Consider the following 27,122-nt stretch of genomic DNA (forward strand, 5'->3'; position numbering starts at 1 on the left):
TGTTGTCCACCAAGGACAGATTTTAGGTGTAAGAAGAGGTTAAAGTCACTAGGAGCAAAGTCCAAGCTGTACGGAGGATGATCAAATGCGTCCCAGTGAAATTCCCATAAGAGCTGTTTGGACACATTCACCGTGTGAAGTTGGGCATTATTGTGGAAAAGAAACAACACCTTTTGACAGTAATCCTTGGCGCTTGTTCTGTACTGTGCAGGTCAATTTCTTAATGGTCGCAGTAACCATGTGCATTGATTGTTTGGCCTTGTGGTAAGAAATCAATCAGCAAAATGCCTTTTCTGGCCCAAAAAATGGTGCACATGACTTTTTGAGGTGTCAAGATTTGCTTACGCTTAAACTTCATTAGGGATGAAGTGTGCCTCCATTCCATTAATTGCCTTTTTGTTTCAGGGGTGTCATACTATACCCAAGCTTCATCCCCTGTGACTATCTGAGAAAGAAAACCATCACCTTCTTCATTGTAGCATGTCAAAAACTGAAGTGCACTGCACATCTGTTGTTTTTTGTGTTGTTCAGTAAGAATTTTCATCAACAATTTTCATGAATTAGTGATCATGAGATTTAAAACTTTCATTGCAAGGGCACTAAGTGTAAACTTACAGTTGTGCTTAATCTTCTGTTCAGTCATGTGAACCAGTTCATCAGTAACCACAAATGGGCGTCCACTTCATTCTTCATTGTGCACTTGATCACGTACCATTGAACAATCTGATCCATCTTCTAACCATTGAATCACTCAGAGCACTTTGTCTGTAAACCTCGCAGATTTGCCGATGAATTTCCTTTGGTTTAACTTTCTTTCAATTTATAAAACAAATCACAGATCTGATTTCACACATTTCAGCATTTTCAATTATGGCTGACATTATAAAGAAGCACTACAAAGCACATGTCAGCAGCAGTGATCCGAAAATGGTGTACACGTCTTTTCTTTGAGTCAGAGTAACTGCCATGTTGCTCCGAACTGCGATTGTTGTGCTGCTGTGGATAGATATAGAAACTGAACTCACTTTGTGGATGACCCTCGTATTTAGATGCATCAAGATAGAATTTTTCAGTTTGTTTATACTTTGAAGAACCTCACTTGTTCCATTATATTTACAGTTTCCATTTTGGATCACCACATTTGTTTTCTCACCCCTTTTGGAAGTTTTCACTTTCCCTAGCTTTTAATGATTCTGCGGATGTCTACAATCATTTTGCTGAGACTCACTGAACGTAACATACTCAAGTGTATCCCATCCTTTCCCTGACACTTACCACTTACAAATTTATTTGAGTCTACAAAAATTGCACCCATCTTGTTTAACTGTTCCCTGATTCCACTGTTTATCTTATCTCTGTATGTATCACTCACTGACCTTGTGTGTAAAATTGCACCAATGAAAATTTTTGAATATGCAAACACACTTTTTGCTGAGAGGATCAAGTTCCATGTTTAAGTTATTATTCACTGTTGTTCTGGATTTATTTTTTAGTATGGAGTCACCAACAACAAGAAAGTCTCTTTTTTCAATACTGGAGTTTGTGCTCATGTGTGCATGAGGTGTGCTTGCTTGTGTGTGTGAATGGCCTGGGTTTCTGTTTTACTGATGAAAGGTGTGGCTGAAATCTTATGTAAGTGTCTTTTAATTCTGCCTGTCTGCAACTTAATATGTCTTCTTTACAGTAAGTAGCAATCTGTATTTTTCTACATTGTTAATATTAAGCAGTTAGTCACACAGGATTGTTTACTATTAAATCAAATTGCAGAATTTAATTTCTTGGTGGTATATAGGGAAACTGCAGTTTTTAAATAAAAATTATATGTTACAAAACACAAAGAAGGGCAGTGTAAATTGTCAGGAGTGGCTTACTTCATGTTGGAGACAGATGAATCTCAAATTCAAGAACACAAAAAGACTTTAAATATCTCATGAAAATCTATGTAAACAATTTCAGGAATTGGTTTTCTTTGTGGAATCCACAAATATCCAGTCTTTGTATCACTACAATAGAGACTATGGTGATGAAAGTAGATTAACAGCAGACACAATTACATGTAAGCTTTTCCTACACCTTCTCATACCTTTCTCATACTCCATTTGCATCTACATCCATACTCCGCAAGCCACCTGACGGTGTGTGGTGGAGGGTACTTTGACTACCTCTATAGGTTCTCCCTTCTATTCCAGTCTCGTATTGTTCATGGAAAGAATGATTGTTGGTATGCCTCTGTGTGGGCTCTAATCTCTCTGATTTTATCCTCATGGTCTCTTCGCGAGATATACATAGGAGGGAGCAATATACTGCTTGACTCCTCGGTGAAGGTATGTTCTCGAAACTTGAACAAAAACCCAAACCGAGCTACTGAGCATCTCTCCTGCAAAGTCTTCCAATGGAGTTTATCTATCATATCCGTAATGCTTTCACTGTTACTAAATGATCCTGTAATGAAGCGGGGTGCTCTCTGTTGGATCTTCTCTCTCTCTTCTATCAACCCTATCTGGTATGGATCCCACACTGGTGAGCAATATTCAAGCAGTGGCCGAACAAGTGTACTGTAACCTACTTCCTTTGTTTTCGGATTGCATTTCCTTAGGATTCTTCCAATGAATCTCAGTCTGGCATCTGCTTTACTGACGATCAACTTTATATGATCATTCCATTTTAAATCACTCCTAATGCCTACTCCCAGATAATTTATGGAATTAACTGCTTCTGATTGCTGACCTGCTATACTGTAGCTAAATGATAAAGGATCTTTCTTTCTATATATTTGCAGCACATTACACTTGTCTACATTGAGATTCAATTGCCATTCCCTGCACCATGTGTTAATTCGTTGCAGATCCTCCTGCATTTCACTACAATTTTCCATTGTTACGACCTCTCGATATACTACAGCATCATCTGCAAAAAGCCTCAGTGAACTTTCGATGTTATCCACATGGTCATTTATATATATTGTGAATAGCAATGGTCCTATGACACTCCCATGCAGCACATCTGAAATCACTCTTACTTCGGAAGACTTCTCTCCATTGAGAATGACATGGTGCATTCTGTTATCTAGGAACTCTTCAATCCAATCACACAATTGGTCTGATAGTCCATATGCTATTACTTTGTTCATTAAACGACTGTGAGGAACTGTATGAAATGCCTTGCAGAAGTCAAGAAATACGGTATCTAGTTGGGAACCCGTGTCTATGGCCCTGTGAGTCTTGTGGACGAGTAGCGCTAGCTAGGTTTCGCACGATCGTCTTTTTCGAAACCCATGCTGATTCCTACAGAGTAGATTTCTAGTCTCCAGAAAAGTCATTATATCATATGGGATGGGGCAGTAGAGGCTGGTCCCCCATTTGCAGGCATAATTGGATGCAGTTGCAGGCCGCCATCCTCTCACCTATCTGCAGTGTGAAGACACGCAAGATCCACTATCTCTGAATGACTGCCAGAATCCATCGCTCATGGCTACCAAAGGCATGAGCCCAGACAAGTGTCCCTGGTGCATAGCATAACAGCTGAGGCACACAAGATGGGTGAAGAGTCAGCAGCAGCTGTGCACAGTTAGCACTCATGTAGCAACTCTGCCAGGATCTTCTCACCATTAGGAGTGGGACTGTAAGAACTAAGGAAACACATGAGTGTCTCTTCTATGGGGACATCCTTGATGCACTTCTCCATCTGTGTTTTAAAGGTCTGTATGAGGCTTCTGCCTCCCCATTGGAGCGCAGGTGTAGGGGCATCCTGATGAGGTGGATGCCACACTGTACACAGAAATCTTGGAAGGTCTGAGAGGTGAACAGTGGCCTGTTATCCATCACCTAGATGCTGGGATGGCCTTCAGCGGAGAGGATTGAGGCAAAGGCATGCACAGTAGACTCCATCATTGTGGAGTGGCAGCTGATGAAGTATGGCAACCAGGAGCATGCATGAATGATGAGCAGCCAGAAAATGTCCAAGGAGGGGCTCATGAAATCCAGGTGGACATGGTCTCATGGCTGAGTGGGTGCTGGTGAAGGTGAGTAACATTGCCACAGAGTGGCCTGGTGATCTGCACACTTAGGACATGCAGCAGTTAAGAGTTCAATTTCCTGATTGACACAAGGCCAGTAGACACAGCAATTATAGCATCTCCATCTGTGACTTTCCCCAGTGGCCATGAAGCAACAGCTGAAGGATAAATAAATAAATGATGTCCTGCTGCAGGAAAGCTAGAATGAACACCAGTGGCATGGCATGTACTATCATCAACAAGATCACACTATCAGTGGAAATAAGTCTATAGTGCAGAGCAAGATGTCACAGACAGTGTCTGATGCTCAGTCAGGAGGTCATTCTGGCCACCACTGGTGGATATGTTTATGAATCTGGTGAAGAACAGGATCTGTGCTGATAGCATAGCCTCATAATAGGAAAGCCATCCCCGTCCTGCTGAGATTCCTTACTGAGATAAAATCAAAGAATTTTCTTCCAGTCAAAACCTGAGTTGAGACCTATAGGGAAACATGAGAGAGCGTCTGAGCATCTGCATTGAAGTGCTGACTCATCGGGTGCAAGTGAATTTCATAATGGCAATGCCTGAGGAACAGGGTCCACCATTGCAGTATGTGGACTGTTTTGTCTAGTAGGTGCATTGTGAGGCTAAAGAGAGAATAATGGTTTGTGGTCCATGAGAAGGTGAAACTTCACACCATATAGAAACACATGAAATTCATTTTGGAATAATTCTTCTGTGCTGTTTTGAGCGTCTTGGAGGTGAATGCTATTAGTTGTGATGGGCCAGCATAGCCCCAAACCCAAACCGGGATGCATCAGTAGCCAAGACAAATTGCTTATCTGGCTGAAACATGGCAAGGCATGGGTGCGAATGGAGATTGTCCTTTAGAGTCATTAATGATTGGTCACATGCAGCCTGCCAAACAAATGACACAACATTATTTCATTAACTGATTAAGGGGACATGCAGTGTTAGTGGCTTGCATGATACGTTTATAATAATGAGCTATTTTGCCCAGAAAAGCCTGGAGCTCCTTCAGGTTAGTGGGTTGAGGAAGAGTGTCATTGGCAGTCATGTGGATGTTCATCTGCTGGAGTCCTTATGGGAAGTGACGTGTCTGAGATATTCAGTACAGGGCTGAAATACGTGTGATTTATCTAGATTGCACTTGAGATCTGTGTCCTGTTGAGTCTGAAATACAAGCCAAAGGTTCCACAGATGACATTCAGTGGAGGGGGACCACAATATCATCCAATAGTTGGTACAAGGAACATGTGTGAGTTGTTCCAAGAAACACTGAAAGACAGCTGCTGCACTTGCTATCCCAAAAACCAACTGTTTATGCTTATATGGACCATAGGGGGTCTTAATATCAAGTAACTGTGTGATAAAACAAGCTGGGACTTCTTTATTTCCCCTCTTGTTTTGACATCTTCCTCCTTAAATTCATTTTTTCCTATTTTGACTAATTATCATTAACATACATGAGTGTAATCTGCATTTTCATAAAAAGAGAAAGGTTGGCCATCAGTCTTAAAGAATATAGCAACAGCTCTACTTTTGTGCTTAGTTTTGTGTAGGTTATTAATTTCCTTACTTATTTTGACCACTCCTAGTTAATATCTTTTGTTACAGGGTGAAATCACTAATTGTTTTGTGAATCAAATTACATTTTTGACTTATAAACAAATATAAATTCTGTAATAATTATAAACTTTTGGAAGAAGAATTACTATGATTCTCAAAGTATTTATTTGGCTCTATTTGAAAACATGTTAGCAAACCCAGCCCTTATTTAATTCCAAAATAATTACCAGATTTGTCAAAAGCATTGGTTGTGTAACTATATCTGTTAATTTCATTATTTAAACAAATAATTTGGCCTAACCTTTGTGATAGAAAGAACTGTTAAAGAGGAGAAATTTTTCGATATATTCAGTTAATTGAATGAGTTATGTTTTAATTGTAATTTCTGTAAATTAAACATTGAACAATGTATAGTTTCAGTACATATTATTGTGAGGATATATAAAGGGCTGATTTTTGGTCCCAATACAGTCAGTCCACAGCCAATTTTTGGATGAGGAACCTGAATTGGTTAGGTCAACAACAATGCATCAACTTAAACATGAAATAAGTGTAACGCAAATAGACCGTGTGTTAAACCAATGACAGTGTCTGTTCAATAGTGTCACATGTACCATATTATTCTGCAAGAACTGTGTGTTTGTGTTTTTACTGCTCACAGGTGTTCAACAGCAAACTATTGCAGCAGTGTGCTGATGTTTGCCTACAAACTATTAATGAGACTTATCAAAAGTTAACCAATAGTGAACTAGCCATATAACGGTCTACCATTGTTGAGTTGTGAGCAGTGACAGTAAAGAACTGTGAAAAGCAACTGTGCAACCGTTGCCTACATCATTTATAGTAGTCACTGTTGAATTTACACCTCCATTTTTCAGCCAGTATAAAAATGCAGTACATCGACACTGAGAACCATCAACAAAGAAATAAAGTAGGTGAATGTCACAACTGCTGAGACACCTAATCTAACAGGAGCTGAAAATATGTCTGATTTATCCACCTTTGAAACATACTGCCCTCGTGTTAGTTTTTTCACCCTTTTATCTGGACCTCCGATGGGATACTTGAAGATCACAGCTTGTGCATTGGCTGTCACCTCAAACTATCCACAGAGATGGAGCTCACCAAACAGTTTCTTGATTATCACTCGCAGCATAGACCACTGTCAGAATGAAATAGATCCAATCGCCTTCAAATCTATTACCCTGTTGAGTTCCATCTTTACCTCATTGCAAAGTGCACCAGTGGCACCAGCCTGACCTAAAAAAAAACTTGAAAGGTTCATCAAGGTCCTGGTGCAGCATTTGATTGGAAACCTGTTTAACTGAACCAGCTCCTGTGAACCCAAACATCACGAAAACATCAAAGCCAAACAAGTTTCCCATGGAAGTACTATTCACCACAAGAAAGGTTAGGGGATGGGCCACCACCTTTTATGCCACGTCAGCCATAAATTGTCAAAGAGTGGGGATCTATTGTCTTTTGTAGCTTACAAGACAATGGGTAGTGGGAGACAAAGGTGGTGTACCAAGGTGCAGATTCTTGCGATAATTAATAAGAAATGCTGAGGCATCTGTATCTACTTGCAACTGAAGTGGCTTCCCATTGAGATGCATATTGATGAACAACTTGTTACAAATTGTCACAAGCATGTCACTTGCAGGGATCATGATATTATTTTCCATCTGTCGGTGGCTCGAGGGTGTGGTGCAAGAGGACAGTGTGTGACACATCACCACAATGTGTCCTTTTCTCTAACAGTGATGGCATGAAGATGAATGCTTGGGGCAGTCAGCCAGATCATGTTGGACAAAACAAGAAGGACATAAAGCAAGGGGCTTGTGGGAATCAGCTCACCATGGACATGTTTGTGCAGTGTGTGCACCATGGACATGCTGCACAGCCACAAATACTGCCTCCAATAATGTGCCTGAACCCAAGTGTCTGCCATGATCCAAGTTGACAATCGCTATGTCTGCCCAGGAATCGAGCTGGTTGTGTGCTACATGACAAACTTCAGATTGATCAATAGGAAGGACTTCTTCTGACATTGTAGTGTCCATTGGCAGACCTCTTTATCTTCAGCCAGCACAATTATAGCATCCCTGACAATAGTATCAGTGTAAGATGCCTTTTATTGAGGGGTAATTAAAGGGTGCTTTCAGCTGAGACCTTGAAACTCTGAAACCCAAGTACAATATAAATGATGAGGTTGCTTCCTGCATAGGTAAAACTCCATCAAATGAGAGGGAAATGGGATCCTGAAGTGGGACCAACTTTCCGAATGAGTGGTATACGTGAGTCAAAATCCACAACAGGAAAGTGCCTTAATGGTATTGACATTCATTACCTTAAAGGCAGTGAAGTGTTGCCTTAAATGTTTCATGTATGCCACCCAATTCTTGACAGACTCATCTTTGGTGGGGAAAGGGGATGGCCTGGCAGTTGCTATGACTTTGCAGCAGTGCAGTGAACAGCCTGTCCAAACACCCTGTCCAACATAACTGTTGCAATTTGAAATGGCACTGGCTTTCCAGCTGCTGGTGCAGTAAATTATGAAGCACACCACCTCCAAGGATGCATCAGTTATCATTATTAAATCAATGAGAAACACACATGGAAAGTCCCAACCACCCATGTCATCACTTGTCTAGTAATTCCATGTACACACAAGAACAAGCATGGAGTTTGTTGACTAGTATGCTGAAGTGGCACTGATGGTCAGCAGAGTGCACAGGTCCTAATATGGTGCTGACTTCTGATGTTTAATCATGTTGACACCTGGTGGCCAGCTGCACAGAGCCTTGTGCAGATGAGCTAGATAGCAATGGCTCACTTCGGCCCCTTGAAAAATGTTGGGATAGCCATGGTGGCAGCACTGATACAAGACAAGTGGTAACTCAGTCGGTTACCACATAATTCTTTTGAAATAATTATCAATGTCAGTGTCGCTGTAGACATAGGTAACATGAACAAGTGCTAAGATAGTCTGGAGTACCTGATACGACAAGATTTGTCATTGGTGGAGAGTGTGAATGAGTAGGTTACATAGAAGTGTCCGTAACACAAATTCATTACTTTATAATAATTAAATGTTAAAAAAGGATATTTATTGCCATTTTTTGTTTTTAAAGTGCCTAACTAATGTATGAGAGAATTATTAGTAATAAATTAAGAGACAGAATTGCTGGCCATTATGTGTCTTCAGCAGGAAAATTTTAGTACTGGTGATGGATGCAAATAATGGAAGGATGTGCTGAAGAGCATCTGTGGAATTTAGGGAAACTAGAATTGGGTACAGGGATCTATGTAGCCCATGTAGTGTTGCAGGTACTTAGGTCCTTTTAAACATGCCTCATAGAATATGGAGCAACTGGTTACTGTGTATTCCAAAGGTGGGCAGTGCTTTTATGCCCAGTCATGCATTTAGTAAGTGTAGAGGTGATCATTCATCTATAAAATGTTACACTGTGAACATAAGTTGATTGATGAACAACGTGAATGTTATTACAAGCAGCTCTGGCTTTTATATTGTAGTTCACTTGGAGTAGGTGAGAGAGAAAGGGTACATGGAGCAAGTTTTACAGTTGGAATGATAGCATGTGCAAGAACCCTGGAGTAGGAATTATGGTTTGGGAATGTCATTGCTTGACTAGGATGTTACAGAGGCTTGAAGATCAGTGAAAGGCAGCAGTGGGTGGTGTTAGAAGGATGTCAGAGGAAGGCCTCAATTGAGAAAGTTATAACCTTGGTGGAGTAATGTGTTGAAACATTCAAAGCCTAGGTGGTGCAGGGCAACAAGGTTGGTGCTTCTGAATTATTTGAATGTGGGAGCTATATTACTCATAGTGTGGGAGAAGAATGGTGCTCACAAGATTGGTTTGTGAATAAGGTCTGTGGGGTAGTTGCAAGAGAGGAATGCCTGGGAAAGGTTGTGGGCACAGGTGTTGAGGGATTTGCTGGTGGAACAGATATGTTTGCTGTGGATTCCTACACTGTAATTGAGAGAGAATTTGATGTGGAAGGTATGGCAGCCATCAAAGTGTAGTATATTGCTTATTGCTTGAGTTATGTGCATTCAGGTCTGAATGTGAGTTTCTATGCATTGAAGATCATCAAGGAAAATAGCTTTGGATGTGAAAAAGGACAAGGTAAATTTGATTTGGGATAAGGAGTTCAGCTGTTGCAAGAAGTGGAATAGTTCTTTTTCACCATGAGTCCAGAGCACAAAGATGTCATTGTTGAATATTTACCAAGCCAGAACTCCAAGTTTCAGGACCTTGAGGACTGCCTCTTCCAAGCAGCCCATGAAAAGGTTGCCCTAGGATGGTGCCATCCTGCTTCTCATAGCAGTCCCCTTGATTTATTTGTAGGTCTGGCCCACTAAGGTGAAGTAGTTATGGTAAGAATGAAGTTGGGTAGGCTGACAATAAACAAAGTTATAGGAAGACTTTCAGATGGCTGTTAGGAGAGATTGTGTTTTAGTTCTGAGAGGCCATGTGTAGGTAAGATATTAACATAAGGCAATGTTACATCAGTAGTGACAAGGAGTCCATATGAGATGAGGGTGGGAGTGGATTTGAGACATTCCAAGAAGTGCTCAGTATCTTTCATGCAAATCAACTAGGAATGGGATGTTGCTTGTGAGATATTTTAAGCCAGATACTTTTTTAAGGGTGGAGGGAGGGGAGGGGGTAGTTGAATTTTGCTTTTTGTAATTTGGGAAGTAAGCATAAGGTGGTTATGTATGGATCAGGAGGGGTGAGCAGTTCTATTGAAGCAGTTTTGAGTCCTTGTGAGGAGCCAAGGAGTTTCTGTAGCTTAGACTGGATGAGAGGAATGGGGTGATAAGGAATCATTTTGTATGTTGTTTTGTCCAGCAACTGACAATAGCCTGTTCCACACACACCTCATGATCAAGCGCCACAGTAGTTGTGCCTCTCTCCACAAGGAGGATGTTGATATTGCAGTCTGCTTTCAGGATATGAATATTCAAGTGTCATTTTGAGAGAAGTCTGGGGTAAGTGCTATTTTTCAGGAAGAATTGTGGGCCCATGCTGCAACTGAGGAATTTCTAGAATACTTGGAGTGTATGGTTTTGTGGAATAAGAGGACGATCCCTTTGGGATTTGTGTTAGAACTGTTCTATGCAGGATTTGATGCTAACTCTACTACTTGTGGCTTGGAACTAGGTGGTGAATTGGTGGTATTTCCAGTTGATGTTATGGGTCGAGTTCTTTGATTAGGGAACCATTAGCAAATGTGTTCACCATCATATTCATAGAAAAATGCCATTTATTCAATTATCATGACGGCTATTGGTGTACATGTTTATAGCAGTCTGTACGTGGTTTTTGGTGTAAGAAGTTATGTACTATACAATTCTGACAATAACTATGATTAAGGCATGCTCTTAATCTTTGCAGTCTATTGTTTTTGTTGCACATCTGTGATATGTTTTACATAATTCTTGTGCTTATCAAAGATAATATACTGTCCAATGTCTGATGTGTTACAGAGCCCATTTTTCATTGCACTGAAATTGATAATCCCTTCTGTGGATGACAATGATGAAAACCTTGGATGGATCAAACCAATTCATACATTAAACTGTGTTACATTGCCTGTTTATGGAAGCTATGTTTCCGGCAGTGAGTATAATCTTTTTTACATTTTGTGTTCATGCTTCACAGCCAATGGAACTACAGTCACAGATTACCTTAAAAATTAATCTTTGTCTTTGACTGAAATCATAACTGTCCTGTTGAACAGCTTATCCCGTGTTTATCAGTCAGTCATGCTTATTAGGAAAGTTGAAATGTATTAATATCACTGTATATCCCCAAATTCAAGATGAGGTTTTTTCCTGAAATTTTGTGTCCAGGAGTAGGGGGTCATCTTGCATTCATGGAATATGATGAGTTTTTCTTTTCTTTATGAAATAGAATGTCAAGCGTTCATTAAGCTGTAACTTTACTTTCTGCCATACCTATCACTTTAACCTCAAACATATGCACGTACCTTGAACATTGTTGTATGATAGCAGGAAGTGTTTGTTTTGGCAGTTTTTTTATCAGTTGTTTTTTGATTTTGGAGATCCCGTTTTCAAACTGTGCAGTAAAGTGTGTAATGGTTCATGGTGTGGAACAACATGGTTCAGAATCAAATTTTTCAACAGGATGCAGGCATTACTATGATGCAGATTTCATTGTTCGGCATGCAGAATCAACAAACAGTTGTGTGGCTTTGAGAAAGTTTGGATGTGGCAGAAAGGCAAAGGAACTGTGAAAAATGTGAAGCTGACTAGAAAATCTTTCAGTGACCTACAAAGTGGAAGTTCCAAAAATACTAAAATGGAAGTAGTGGCATTAAACAATAAACTTACATTATATGAGCTAAATTACTGTTTAATTAAAAATAATAAAATAAACTTTCATTATGTCTCTCTGATGCTATGTACAAGTCTTACCCACAGTAACAGTACACTTGAAGCATGAAACAGCAAACAGCACAACTGCATTAGATTACAGCCAACCACTTACTAGATTGCAAATTATCTTGAACACATCTGCCTCATTGTGAGATTGAGCCACTATTTGACATCATACATTTTTCCTCACTTATCACGCTTTTTATTTTATGTTACTGCTGCTCACTTGGAAATATGACAGCACAACTTAGCACTGGTTTAGCTGAAGCAATAATGAAGGAATTTGTGTGGGCTCACAGTTGTAAAGCAACAATGGAATGGTACAATACAGTGTTACTTGCGATTGGTGCACTTTATACAAAGGTGCACCTGCTTGAGATTAAAGTGTGTGGGACCTATACCAAGTAGGACTAACAGAGGATACTGAACATGTATGGAGTAGGGCAGCACGGTGGACACAGTTGTGTTTGATCATGGGAGAGTGCCACAGAGATACTGAAGAAACTGAGCAGGCAGACCCTTGAAGATAGATGAAAACAATCCCAGGAAAGTCTACTTACAAAGTTTCAAGAACCACCTCACCTTTAAATGATGTCTCCAGGAATATACTACAACCCCCTACGTATTGCTGCTATAGGGATTGTGAGGACAAGATTAGATTAATTGCAGCATGTGTGGAGGCATTTAAACAATTATTCTTCCTGTGGTCCACACATAAATGGAAAGAAAAAAGCCCTAATAACTGTTACAGTGGGACACACTCTCTGCCATGCTTTTCACAGTGGTTTTCAGGGTATAGCTGCAGATGTGGATGGGGATGTAGGTATGGATGTTAAAGCATTTAACGAGTTAAGAATAGTGCAATGGTATTAAAGTCTTACTGAAATAAAACTTGCCTGCATAAGAAATTGAACAATTATCTAAACCAGCCTGGAAAAACTCAACTGACCTAACTTTCTTTACTATTACATATGCCTGAAATGTCAGTATCGGTATTGTGTTAGCCACTCTTTGAAATATTTAGTAAATGTATCATAGTTTGTTTCTTTGTGATAATCTCCTGTCTTCCTTGATTTAAAAAGGAGGTGTTCGGGATAAAACATTGCAAGATGCCCTTATGTAGAAGAATAAGTCTGTCTCCCATGCTCGAATTCATGGACATTGTTCCTTTTGTTGTGTTACCTGTCCAGCCCTACTTGATAATGTAATTAGAACTGACCCACAGTTAATCAAAAACAAAAATTTGTCAATGTTCATTCCTCTGGTTTATCCACATACTAAACATTTCCACAAATCTAAATCTTCACTCTATCCATAACTTAGGATCAACAAAATGTCCATTATGTGCAGAATTGTAAACAATGACATACAATAGTAATCAATAATTTTATGAGTTTCAAATATTCCTTTCTGCAAAATCCAACAAGTAACAGCACAGAAAAATATAAATTCCTACTTACCAGAAAGATAACATGTTAAGTTTCAGACAGACATAATTAATAGGCATTTACACATAAACTTTTGGCCACAGCCTTTGTTGGAGAAAGAGAAACACACACTCATTCTCACACAAGCAAGCACACCTCACACACAACTGCCAACTCCTCAGTTTATGCAAGAATGTATTCTTGCCTTAGCTGCCAGAGTTAGTGTCATGTGAGCATGAGCTGTGCTTACATGTGAGAATGAATAGTGTGTGTTTCTTGTTTTCTGATGAAGGCTGTGGCCAAAAGTTTATATCTAAGTGTGCCTGTCCGCAACTTAGTGTGTTATCTTTATGGTAAATAGCAATCTATTTTTTCCTACATTGTAAATATTCCCTTCTGTGATAAAAGTCACAAAGATGACTATGTTTCAAATCCTTGACAGATGAATGTGTGTTGGTGACCTGCTTATCCATACCACTTTTTTCTCTCAAGTTTCCACCTCCAAGGATTTTGTAGCTTCCTTTTCTTTCTTTCTCATCATTTCCTTGACAGTCTCCACAATAGTACTTTTGTTTGCATTCAAAACTGCAACAATTCCTTCAATCACCTTGTTAAGAGAGATAAGAGGGCCACTATTAAGTTTTTCTTTCTCAAAATAGGCACATGACGCATCAAAGAGAAGAATGTTGAACATGTCTGAGATTGTTCAAGATATAACAAACAACAGTAATGGCAAACAAAATATTAACTTCCGTCAAGCTAATAAATGAAAACAAATAATATCACAGCATATAATAAATAAACAAATTATCTAACAGGACAGTAATCTGCTTAAAACTGAAGGATAGAGCATGTTAGTAAAGGTATGTCAACCATTGCTGCAGGTACAGATGTCATTAAATTAGCTGAATGCACGATTCGTACATGAGCCTCACCTTTCTACTTCTTTCATAGCTGTAAATATTAAAGTATTTTTAAACGAAGCACAATTCCAAGAACTAATTTCTTTGTTTACTGGTAATAATAGATGATAATCAGCCTTTAGAAATAAAAAGCAATTGTGAGACATGAAACATGAAATAATTTTTGAGAAAATTTCTTCATTAAGATACTGTTCTGGTGTACCAACACAGCAATGCTAATTTATATCTTTTATTTATCTCTTGTTCATCAGTTTTGGTATGTTTTTTAACATTCAGTGTGTTAACTTCCCCTTTGTGTTGGCTGGGGTGGCCGAGCGGTTCTAGACGCTACAGACTGGAACCCCGCGAGTGCTATGGTCGCAGGTTCGAATCCTGCCTCGGGCATGGATGTGTGTGATGTCCTTATGTTAGTTAGGTTTATGTAGTTCTAAGTTCTAGGGGACTGATGACCTCAGAAGTTAAGTCCCATAGTGTTCAGTGCCATTTGAACCATTTTCCTCCTTTCCTATTATTATCTGTGAGAATTATTCTTACTTTTTATTTCTTATGCAGTACCAGAGACTGAAATATCACTGTCCAAAAATTAATTTACAGAATAACATGTAAAAATCAGATTGAAGCTAATTTCAGTTTTATTTTGTAGATTGTCGGGGCATTATTGGGTTCTCTGCCTTTTACTGTGATCCCAGTTTTTTGAATATTACACAATTATTCCAAGTAAACTTAGTTACTTGGTGTAAGGACCTCTATTTAACTTAGCAGTTTGATGAGGTTGATTTTATAAATTATAGCTACAGTATTTTTTGTTTGTATTATGTCATACAGTAGACATGAAGTCAGACTTAAATTACCTGATTAATTGGATGATAATGTACTATTTTTCATTTCACAGTTGCCAGTAAAGACCTGAGTTTTGGAATTCCTGTGGTACTTCCAGTGACAATAATAGCATCAGCCCTCTCAGCTTATGTTTATGTTACCTCAGAAATTGAAAAGCCACCACCATATTTCAATGTAAGTAAAGAGATGCTATAAAGGCTTTATCATATGTTTCAATAGAAACTGAAAAGAAACATTTACACAAATACTAGAGACAATATCCATAACTATTGGTACAGTTCACATTATATCATCCTTAAGGTTATCACTGAAGAAAGTTATTAACAGATGGTTCCATTTAAACAGTCAACAAAACATAACAGTCTGGGATATAGTTAATATAGTATGATGGGAATTAAGAAAGTGGCATACAGCTCTCTCTGAATTGTGACAATGTTGTTGGTTGTGTATTGTGATTGAACTGAATGTCTAATACCACCCAGTCATTATTCCTTCTGCAATGAGCACTGAAATTCTAAAACATTAAAATAATCTGATGTTACCCTCTCACTTTAGTGTTACTCAGCTGATAAGCATGAACTATGTTAATTAAGGCTTCAAGCTCAGACAGGTGAAAGTGTTACTTAGCCTCACACTAAGTTAATGACTAGTGAATTTGGTACAAAAACGGTCATTAGCAATAAACAATTAAGTGTACTGTGTAGCATAAATAGCACCTCTTGGGGACTGAGTAACAAATATAATAAATGTACAAGTACCTGTTGTGATGGCAGTCACAGAGTGCTTTATGTTGGTTTCTCCAAGGTTGCTACATAACAACAAATGACAGTATTAATAAAAGCCAACATGTTTATTCCAGGCACAATATATACAGTTTGAGTCATATGAGAAGACTCCACAAAAAATTAGACAAATTTACTAAAGATCACTTAGAAACAAAGTCCACACTGTATGACGAATAAATTTCGGTTCCAAGTCCAATCCAGGCTAGTCATCTTGCTGGGTGCAGTCCAGCCTGTAAATATTCATAAACCAGAATGGAAATCTGGAAGGTCACTTGAAGATATCTCAGTGACCACAACAAGGCAACTCATGAACAACCAAGTGTAAAACTCAGAAGTAACTGCTAATCACTCCACTTCACTGGAGTCACAATTCAGCTTGTTGTTGTTGAGCCATGTTGCTTCCTAAATACCAACTGTGTGCAAGGTTACTTGTACCACTCTATTTTTGTACATGTGACAAGTATAAGGAAATAGTGTGATGGCGTTGGCACCTGTTAATGCCAAGTGGGTAAGCAACCTGAGAGATCTTGTTGTATTGCAAGAGTGTCTATGATGTTGATACAGCATCCACCCCCCACTCAGAGGAGAGATAGTGCAGCCATCTCTATGGCGTGGTGAACTGCTTCGGCAGGTGGGTTGATGAGATCAGTTGGTTCTAGGTCAGCAACACCAGTCTACATTGGGACAGTGTTGAAGTCAGCAATCCTGACTTCAGCCATGGAGGTGTAGCCCTGAGGTCTGGAAGACTCTAGCTGCAGGTGCTGTAGCTGGTCCATATAAAGACCTGAATAAAGTGGAACTGAAAAAGAAAACATGGCAGCGTTTTTATCATTCAGTACCAAACCATGTCACAGACATATTTGATTGAAATGCTTCCTAGCATGCACCTGATTGTCCATCTGAACTTCAGACATGGAGCATCTAAGCAGCTTGGGTATTTGAGATGGCACCCATCACTGCTTGCCATGTTGAAATACAGTGTCAAACATCTTGTCCTGTATCTCAAATTTGTGTTAATGGCCAACATTTTGTGGATCACCATGGTTGACCAGCTTGACAGTAGAGAGCAGTATCTGGTGGGGTCAACTGTGCAGCTTTCCCATCGGACTTTGTCCTGGAAGTGAAGTTTGCCCTATTAGGTAAAGGGTACATGTTTTGTCATCAAAGATAGTTGAGGACTTGCATAAAAGGTCTGCAAGGTGTGTATGGGGTACTGTAGCCTGCACCTAATTGTCTGAGTCATACAGCTCCAGTCCCAACTTTGAGAATAGGTCAAGAGCAAGAATAATACCACAGTCCTGCAGTCTGACCACTAACAACATTGCTGAGAGTTTGGTATACTTAAGATATACATTAGTACATAATTGTCCACATACTACTATGCAATCATTACTGTAAGTGGTCAACTTACTGTGGAACTGTCTGCACAGTGATGAGCCTAACTGGTGACAAGTTTGTAAACTGAGAATCATTGACAATGAACCTGTATCAGTCTGTAAAGTGACAGGTGTACCATTGACTGTCATATCTAAACTTAAAGTTTTTGTAGGACATGGTAAAATTCATTGACCTGAAATCTGGCATAAACTGAACCTGTCAAATCTTGCTCACTGTCCAAACCATCATCATTGAGACATGTGCCATTTACTTTCATTTGATATGCAGAACTACACATTTCAGCCTCTTGGCCTTTCTTTTCACAAGAATGATACTTGGCTCTTCAAAAATAACGATTCTCATGCAGGCAAGTTATAAAATAATTAAGACAAGAACATAATTTAGTGAGAACTTGTTTTACTGCAGTGTTGGAGGCAGGTGGCTGTGACCAATTTGCCATATGATATGGAGCAGTGAGAGTGCTCTGGGCTCAGACATTGTATACTGGTTTGAAGTATGATTGAGGCCTCTTGGAATACCACAGATGTCACAATTGATTATTCAAAAGCATGTGTGAGTGCTAAACACGTGTCTAACAATGGACAGTTCAGCTTTTAAAAAAAATTTCAGATACTCTTCCAGTGTATGTACATTGCAAGATGGCGGCCAAGGTGAAAGTGTATCATGTGTCTCGACGAAAAAAAGTAAATTTCTGTAGGAAAAGGAAATCTTGTGCAAGTTGTAAGAATGAAAGAAAAAAAAAAAAAAAAAAAAACTCTTTTGAACTGCTTTCTGCCATGGATTCAGTGAACACATTGGAAAGGGTTGGAAAGTTGGAAAACAAAGTAGACAAACAGTTTCTCATTGTAAGTAGGTCAAACAGTGAAAATACTGTGTCAGGAGATATTCTAAAAACTACGAAAATAAGTGCGCACACCTACACAACCACAGACTTCAATGCAACAAAGGAAACTACGTTAAAAAACGTATCTCGAGTGAAACTACAAACTGGAGAACATCTAGAATTAAAAAAAAATTAAAAATTAAAAAAATCACTAGTCACGTGAGAAGGAGATTCTTAAATCCTCCGGTTACAAAACATGTGAAACACAAAACAATCTGTGTGTTAGGTGATACTCACGGCCGTGAAATTTCTGCAATGTTGATGAAAACATGTAGTTTCGAGGCATCTAGTTTCATAAAGCCAGGGGCTCCATTGAGTGAAATATCGGATATAACATCATCAATGGACGTAGCTAGTTTCAATAAAGACGATTTAGCTATGTTAATAGGAGGATCAAACGACGTCTATAGAAGTGAGATATATAAGGTTATTACAGAAATGAGGAAATGTTTAAATAATTTAACCCACACAAATGTACTCATTGTGAACATCCCACATCGTTATGATTTACCACCCTGGTCATGTCTGAACCCCGAAATTAATGTTGCAAACTAGTGTATCACTGAAAATGCACTAACTTTAAGAATGTTGATATTGTAGATATAAACAGATTGGAGTGAAGGTTCCATATAGTCCACGGACTTCATTTAAATATGCCAGGAAGGAAATTACTAGCCAAAAAAATATGTACTCGCATTTCGAAGAAAAGTGAAGAAAAAAGTATAAGTGACAAACAAACGGAGATTAAGAAGTGCTTTAGATGAGTTACAAGCTGTACCATCGGCCAAGCGCAAGTTACCAAGTGGTTTAAACAGATTAGGAGAGAAACAAAGAATCAAGTCATCAGCCAAACAAAAATTACAAAATGGTTTAAACCGAAGAGGACAGATGTGGATGAAGCAAAACTTATACAAGCTCCAGAAGTTAATCCACCTGTTGATTGCCACTAGAAAACAGAAGCCACACACAAGAAGGGTACCGATAATTTTTAGGATAAGTGCTGTATTAGAAGTCTCATTAGATAAAAAATCAGAAACTGTTTCAACTAAAGTTACTAAATACCCAGATTTTACTATACTACACCATAACGTTCAGTCACTCACAAATAAAATTTCCATGTTGGAAGCACTACTCCAGTATGCACTAAACGTAGACATAATTTGCATTACTGAATGTTGGCTACGAAATGACAAAGTAAAATTAACCTCAATCTAAGGATATAGATTAGCAAGTCATTTTAGCCGAGAGTTTTCCAAACATGGTGGCTCTGCTATCTTTGTGAAAGACCAAATAAAGTTCTGTGATGTCAGTAAAAGTTATATTGACTCAATTGAAAAAGACTTTGAACTTTCTATTACTAAACTGCCAGAGCTAAATTTCATAGTTATTAACATATAAGGTAGACCAGGGCATCGCTGACACCTGGGGCAATACCTACATGATAGGTTTTAGTTGTATTTTTATAGTGGAGCGCTGCTGCATAGTGCTGCGCCCTTGCGAACGACACCACAACTGGCGCTCAGTGTGTTTCTGTCTTATACGCATCCAGTAGTTTTGTGGTATTTTATTTCAAAATTTTATAGTTTTCGGTATAAAGAAGGACTTCTGAACAAGTTAAGGTAATACTCCAATCATTTGTGTCACTAAAATACAACATATACAGTTACATATGTTAATGAACATTTTGGTATAGTAGTTGTAACATTTCAAAGTGTGTAGTGGTCTGTAGGGTTAGGTATCCGCCATCTTGTCCCTCCGGGGTAATGCAAACATCTCACTACGAGGCAATATCGACAGGGTGTTGGTATTTCCCCATCTGTTCTAATATTTTATAGGGGATTGTTAATGCCTAAAAGTTTGTTTTTATTGTATTCCAGATGGTGTGATCAAGAAAACGGATGACTGAGAGGGGTAAATGGGATGAACAAACTCTAAAAGAGGCATTAGAGCTAGTTGAAAGTGGTAGAACAGTAAAGAGCATCACCGCGGAATTAGGAATTTACAGAATTACGCTACATGATCGCTTAAAAGCAAAATCAGAAGTCAAACCAGCGCTGGGAAGAAAAGCCTATTTTACACCCGAACAGGAAGCTATTCTAACTGACCATATAAAGCAATTGTCAAACCAGTTCTATGGTACCACATTAAGAGGCTTACGCCGACTTGTATACGACCTTGCAGAAAACTTAAATATTAAGCACAGCTTTAACAAAGGAACAAAAATGGCAGGTGAGGACTGGGCGGCCGGTTTCTGCAAATGGAACCATCCTTAAGCCTAAGGCAGCCTTCTGCAACAAGCCTTAACCGAATTCAGGCTTTTAATAAATCTAAAGTTGATTTATTCTTTTCAAACTTGGATACAGTATATCAAAAACATCAATTTAAGGCAACAAAAGTATTCAGTATGGATGAAACTGGGATATCAATAGTTCAAAAGCCAGGAAAGGTTTTAGCCCCTAAAGGCCAACATCAGGTAGGCTCTGCGATGAGTTGGGAATGAGGGAGGAATATTACGGTGGTCTTGTGCTGTAAGTGCTTCTGGGATTTACATTCTACCGATGTTCATCTATCCCTGGAAGTGGATGTCTCCTCAGTTCGAAAAAGGAGGGCCAGCTGGGGCCATATATAGATGTTCACATAACAGATGGTCAAACGAAGATCTTTTCAATGATTGGCTTAAGCACTTTAAAGAGAACGCCAAACCTGCCAAGGAAGACCCCGTGTTATTAATTACGGACAACCATGGAAGCCACATCTCTCCTGATAGTTATGAGTTTTGTAGAGCTAATTATATTCACAATGTTTCTATACCACCACATACGTCACACAAATTGCTGCCTTTAGATTTGGCTTTTTATGGTCCTCTCAAGACGGCATTCAACATTCAGTATGACATGTTCTTAAGGGATAATCGCTTCATGAAGATATCAGTTTATGATATTGCTTCGATCTTCGATGAAGCTTACATGAACGTTACAATCATGGAGAAGGGCGTATCAGGATTTGGTACAGCAGGGATCTTCCCATACACACCAGAAAAGTTCAGTGATTTAGATTTTATCTCTCAGTACAGAATCCAAACTCTGGTCATCATTGACCTAGAAATTGTTGACAAACCAACGAATGGCGATGGCGTTCACGATGGGAACAACGCAGTCACTGACGAGCCTGCAAACACAAATCAGGCAAGGGCTGAAAATGCACAGCATTGCTGGAAAACCACCAACTTGAATTTGACTGGACCTTATGCTAATCCAGTAGCTTGCTCCTCAAGGTTGGATCCTGGAACAACACATCCTCCAAAAACCTCTCAGGATACAACTCACTTCAGAGAAGCCTTAGAAGCTTTGTCGCTTATGCAACAACAGCAACAACAACCTCACGATGGTGTCAAACAAAAAGTTGACAGGAAGCAACATTCCATTATTATGACGTCCACACCCATGAAAACTGTATTGGAGGAAGCACAGAAGAAAAGAGTCATTAAAGATATGACAGCTAAGCACAGATTAGAAAAGGTAATTTATGACCCAAAGATTGTTCCAAAACTTAAACTTAAGCTTTTGGAGAAGTCAGGTCAAGTCGAGGGTAAAGCCAAAATAAAATCAAGCACTACCAAATGCAAGGCCACATCCAAAGGCAAAAAAAAGAAGGAAAGGTGCAGCAGACAGATTTCTTTTGAAGAAACATCTTCTGAAGAAGAAATAGATGAGTCAACATTATATGACGACGATGAAATGGGTGACAGAATAGATTTATTTTCCAAAGACAGTGAAATGTGTTTAGTCTGTGGGGAATATGGCATTAAAATTGAACTGTGGTATCAATGTGTATTTTGTGAGAAGTGGGCACACGCAGACTGTAGCGGCTATAATTCTGCTGAAAACTACATTTGTGACTTTTGCTCTACTCCTTAAAATGATTTGTTTTCTTTTCAGACTTATCTGACATATTTCTTTATCTATAGTCATGACATAGGCTACTATTATAAGTATCATATATAACTTTGTAACAATATACATTTTTTTGATATACATTCATGTCATTATTTCTCACTAATGTTGGCATTACCCCAAAGTGATATCGAAATTGCCCCGGCGACTGGGGAAATACCAACATCCAGTAGACATTGCTATATACGTGTTTTTCACTTTATAAATGTAATTAGTTTAACAAAACTGTACTTTTAATGAAGGCAGAAATCCCCAATTAAACTTTAGGTGCCTCAATAAGAAACGTAACTAAATCAGTAAAAATTTAAAAATTAAAAATGTCTTAGGTGTCAGAATTGCCCCAGTCTACCCTATAGAGTAGTAGTAGTAGTAGTAGTAGTTTATTCATCCAGACACAATGTATACTGTATGGATTTCGTCAAAAAATACATAGTATATATATACATAAAGGGTGAACAATACTCTACACAATACAAATGTGCACATAGTAGACTACACAACATCAGACCGCATTGAAATAACATGTACAACTTGGATTAATGTATGAGAAAGACTTTTTACATGGAACACACAGTTGATATTTAGATATAACACATAATAATTCTATCACTTTTGTACATATTATTTATTTGGATCATAGCAACAGTATCATATATATTGCTATTGGCACAGAGTACATAAATCTAATTGTTTTGTATGAAGCTATCCCAGGTATTCATTTACACTATAATAGCAGTTGGTCATTAAGAATTTGAGTACTGCTTCTTTAAATGAAGACAATTTTTTTTATTTCTTTTATCTTTACCGGTAGTTGGTTATACAATCTACTTCCTTGTGCGTTTGTTTGTTTCTCTCTTAACTCTTTTAATATGAATGTCATTGCACTTTCTTGTGTTGTAAGTATGTAGATCCAAGTTGGATTGGAAATTGTCAATATTTATTTTTACATTAATTACACTTTTTTGTAAATAGAGGCACAGAAGGGATAGAATATTTAGCTGTTGAAATGATTGCTTTGAAAGAGTTAGCCTTGAACTGTTGCTACATACAAATCTAATAACACGTAATGCAAAGCAAGCAGAGTTTAACTTATGAGAGAGATACAGGATGTGGGATCTCCAGTCTAAATTTTCATCTATATGTACACCTAAGAATTTTGTGGTAGCAACTCTCACAATTTCTTTATTTTGTATTCTGAGATCCAGATCAGAGTGAGACTTTGTTTTCCTGTAATGGATATAATTAGTTTTAGAGATATTTATGGTTAGTTTGTTCATTTCAAACCAATTTTGCAAATATTCTATGACTGGTTGCAGATGTTGGCAATAACCAGTTTATGTCAGTTACTACAATGTTTGTGTCATCTGCAAACAGGGTTATGTGAGTACCATTTACTGGAATCTTGATATCATTAAAGAAGAAATAGGAGAGGTCCTAGAACACTCCCCTGTGGTACCCCAATAGGCACAGTCTGAATATCCAATCTGTAAACAATACTTTGGTTTTTACTGTTTGTTGCTGCAATTTCTACTACCTGTTTCCTATTATGGAGATATGACTGAAACCACTTTTTTGCTGCTCCTCGTATACCGACATATTCTAATTTGTCTAGCAGGATATCATGTTGTACAGTATCAAATGCCTTTGATAAGTCCAAGTTTATTCCTATTCTACTGCTGTTCCTATCTAGCCCCGTTACAGTATTTTCAATGAATTGGGTGATGGCTGACACTGTACTCATTCCTTTGCGAAAGCCATGTTGGTTTACAGACAATATATTGAATTTCTCGAGGTAATTTGTAATTCTGTTTTTCATTACTGTCTCTATTACTTTTGAAAATACCGATAATAAAGCTATTGCTCTATAGTTTCCCACTTCATGTATATTGCCCTTTTTATATAAAGGTTTTTTGTTTTTGGGTTGTGGAAAGACTCCTTCTGACAATGATATGTTTATGATGTGTGAGAGTGGTTCTGATATGACACTAGCACATCTCGTCATGACTGAACAAGGTAACTCGTCAATCCCTGAGGACATTTTATTCTTCATTGTTTTTATTATTCGATTAAGTTCCAATTTGTTCATGGGAGGTAGCAATATTGAATTAACACTTTGTTCTCCTGGGATTGATGTTGTACTAATCCTAGAACAATTTTTACTCAGATTGAGTGGACTATTTATGAAGTAGTCATTACCATAATTTGCTAAAGTGAGATTTCTGAGTAGTGCACCTTGATCATCTTTTAAAACAAAGTCATCTAGATTTCTAACATTTTTGCTTGGGCCTTTTTTTTTTTTTTTTTTCGCTACATTCCATATAGCTCTCGATTTGTTTGCTGACCCAACAATTACACTGTCATTGTGCATTGTTTTGGCTTTTTTTATCACCTTCCTGTAAATTTTCTTATATGTCTTAACAAAATCTGTGAAGTGTTCATCTTTGTTGTCTTTTTTGAGTTGACTCCTATGTGTTAGTGTTTGACTAGATACTCTAATAGCAGGTGTTATCCACTGACTTGTTTTCTTAGACATGACATTGATCTTTGTGAGCTTTTTTGGAAAACACATCTCAAATAGGGACATGAATGTACTAGAAAAAGTATTGAAGGATTCCTCAATTGTTGTTTGTGCAAAGACATCTTCCCAGGTTTCATTAACTAACAACTGGAAGAAAGTATTCACTTCTTCTGTATAGAAGTGCCTTTTGTATTTCCACTTATATTTTACTGCCTTGGGCACAGAGGAATTTATGTATGCTAATAGTGCATTGTGATATGAAAGACCTAAGTTTACATCTAGTGCCTCAGTGGTACCATTATCCGTATTTGTGAAAATATTGTCTAAAAGAGAAGATGACAGTTCTGTTATTCTGGTGGCATCTGTAAAGACTGGTTTCATGTGAAAGCTGCTTAGTATACTCAAAAGCTGTCTTTTTTCATCACTTTCAATTAACTGGTTAGTATTAAAATCCCCACATAACAATAATTTCACTTCATTAGTATAAAAAGTGTTTAATGCTGCTTCTATTTTTTTGAAGAATATGTTTTTGTCACCCAGTGGTGATCTATATATTGTTATGACAACTAGTTTTTCACTCTTCTCCTCAGTTTTTAACTCTGTGGCACATGATTCAAAATGTTTTTCTGTATTTAGATGGTCCAGTTCTGTTTTCACTTTGAACTGCAGTCCTTCTCCAGAGTAAATGCATAACCCCCATTTTAAACACACTTTGGGCACCAAGTGGAAACCTGCCAGTTTTCATGAATAAACTAGAGGTTCTGCTGAACAGGATCAGTACACTAAATATGAAGATAGTGCTTTGTGGGGATTTCAATATTGATTTTTCAAAAGGCAGCAGCACCAGAGATGCTTTAATAAATATAACCAACACATTCAACATGATGCCCACAATACGCTGCCCAACAAGATTAACAGAATGCACAAATTCCATTGTTGACCAAATATTCATCTCAGGAACAAATTACGGATTCACAAGCAGAGTACTGAGCATGGGTTATCATGATCATGAGGCACAGCTGCTGTGTACAGAAATGCCAACAAGTAGTAGCAGTTCCAAAAAAGTAGTTGAAAAAAGAACCTTTTCTGAAGATAACATTAGAATTTTTAATCTCTTACTGGCAAAGGAAAACTGGGAAAGCATCGCCACTCAGCACAATGTTGATAGCATGTAAATGAGTTTTCAGAGCATCTTTCTTCCCTATTTTAATGTAGCATTTCAAAAAGTAGTAAAACCTAACAATAATAAGCAATGGGTAACTAAAGGCATAAAAATTTCCAGTGAGAGAAACAGATTTCTGCAGTACTGTTGTAAGAAATATAGAGTAACCTAAGAATTAGCAGATTATTCAAAAGCCTACAAAAAAATCTTTGGTAGAGTAGTCAAAGAGACAAAAATTATGTGGAATGACAATTTGATAAGAAACTCATCTAACAAAATGAGATCCACGTGGAAAGTTATAAAGAAAGAAACTTATAGTTCAGTGCCAAAGAAAAAGAATGTATCATTAACACTAAAAGGCTCAAAGTCACAGACCCAAATTCAGTTGTGGAAAAATTCAAAGAATACTTCACTTCACTAGCTGAAGACCTCATTCAAGTACACTGTCAGGGACCAGTCCCAAGTTTCTCCAGCAAGTCAGCGATCTCGAGTGCCTCTATGTATATTTATGAAACAAACCCCAATGAAATTATTGGTAAAATTAAATCATTTAGCAACAAAATGTCAAGTGGTCTTGATGAAGTTCCTGATTTAATATTGAAAGCATGTGTTCACCACATAGCAAACCCCTTGCCAAAAATTTTCAATCTCTCTTTGAAAACTGATGCATCTCCAGATATTTTTAAAATAGCAAAAGTTTCACCACTGCCAAAAAAGGTTCTTCTGAAAAAATATCAAACTACCAACACGTGTCACAGTTAAGTTGCACCTCAAAAATTCTAGAAAAACTCTTCTATGGCAGGCTTTTAAGTTTCATAAAGAAATATGCACCTCTTACAGTACAACAACATGGTTTTAGAAAGTCTAAATCTACACAGACAGCAATTTTCGAATGTTTAGACTGCATTTTAAAATCCCTCGATCAACATAAATTAGCTGCCGGTATTTTTCTAGATCTATCAAAAGCCTTTGACGTTTTGGACCATAACATTTTGCTCGAAAAATTAAAAAGACAAGGAGGAAGAGGTGTAGCACATAGCTGGTTGTGTTCATACCTAAAAAAATTGCAGGCAGAAAGTATCACTTCAGTATGAATTCAACAAATTCTTTCTAGCACATTACCAATAAAATATGGTGTACCACAGGGTTCAATCTTATGTCCACTACTCCTCTTGATTTATGTGGATGGCTTAGTTGAATATATGAGTCCCACAAA

At 38.1% G+C, this 27,122-nt stretch overlaps 1 protein-coding gene across 1 annotated transcript in view; it reads left to right on the forward strand.

Moving 5' to 3' along the window:
• LOC124595129 overlaps positions 1 to 15,402 on the forward strand; it is a 160,441-nt gene extending 145,039 nt beyond the window's left edge. The window contains exons 5-6 of the mRNA XM_047133728.1: positions 11,106 to 11,238; positions 15,260 to 15,402. Coding sequence (XP_046989684.1) covers positions 11,106 to 11,238; positions 15,260 to 15,402 — 276 coding nt within the window. The remainder of the gene's footprint in view (positions 1 to 11,105; positions 11,239 to 15,259) is intronic.
• Positions 15,403 to 27,122: the final 11,720 nt, after the last annotated feature.

This window comes from Schistocerca americana, chromosome 1 (assembly GCF_021461395.2).
Source record: "Schistocerca americana isolate TAMUIC-IGC-003095 chromosome 1, iqSchAmer2.1, whole genome shotgun sequence".
Lineage (NCBI taxonomy): Eukaryota > Metazoa > Arthropoda > Insecta > Orthoptera > Acrididae > Schistocerca > Schistocerca americana.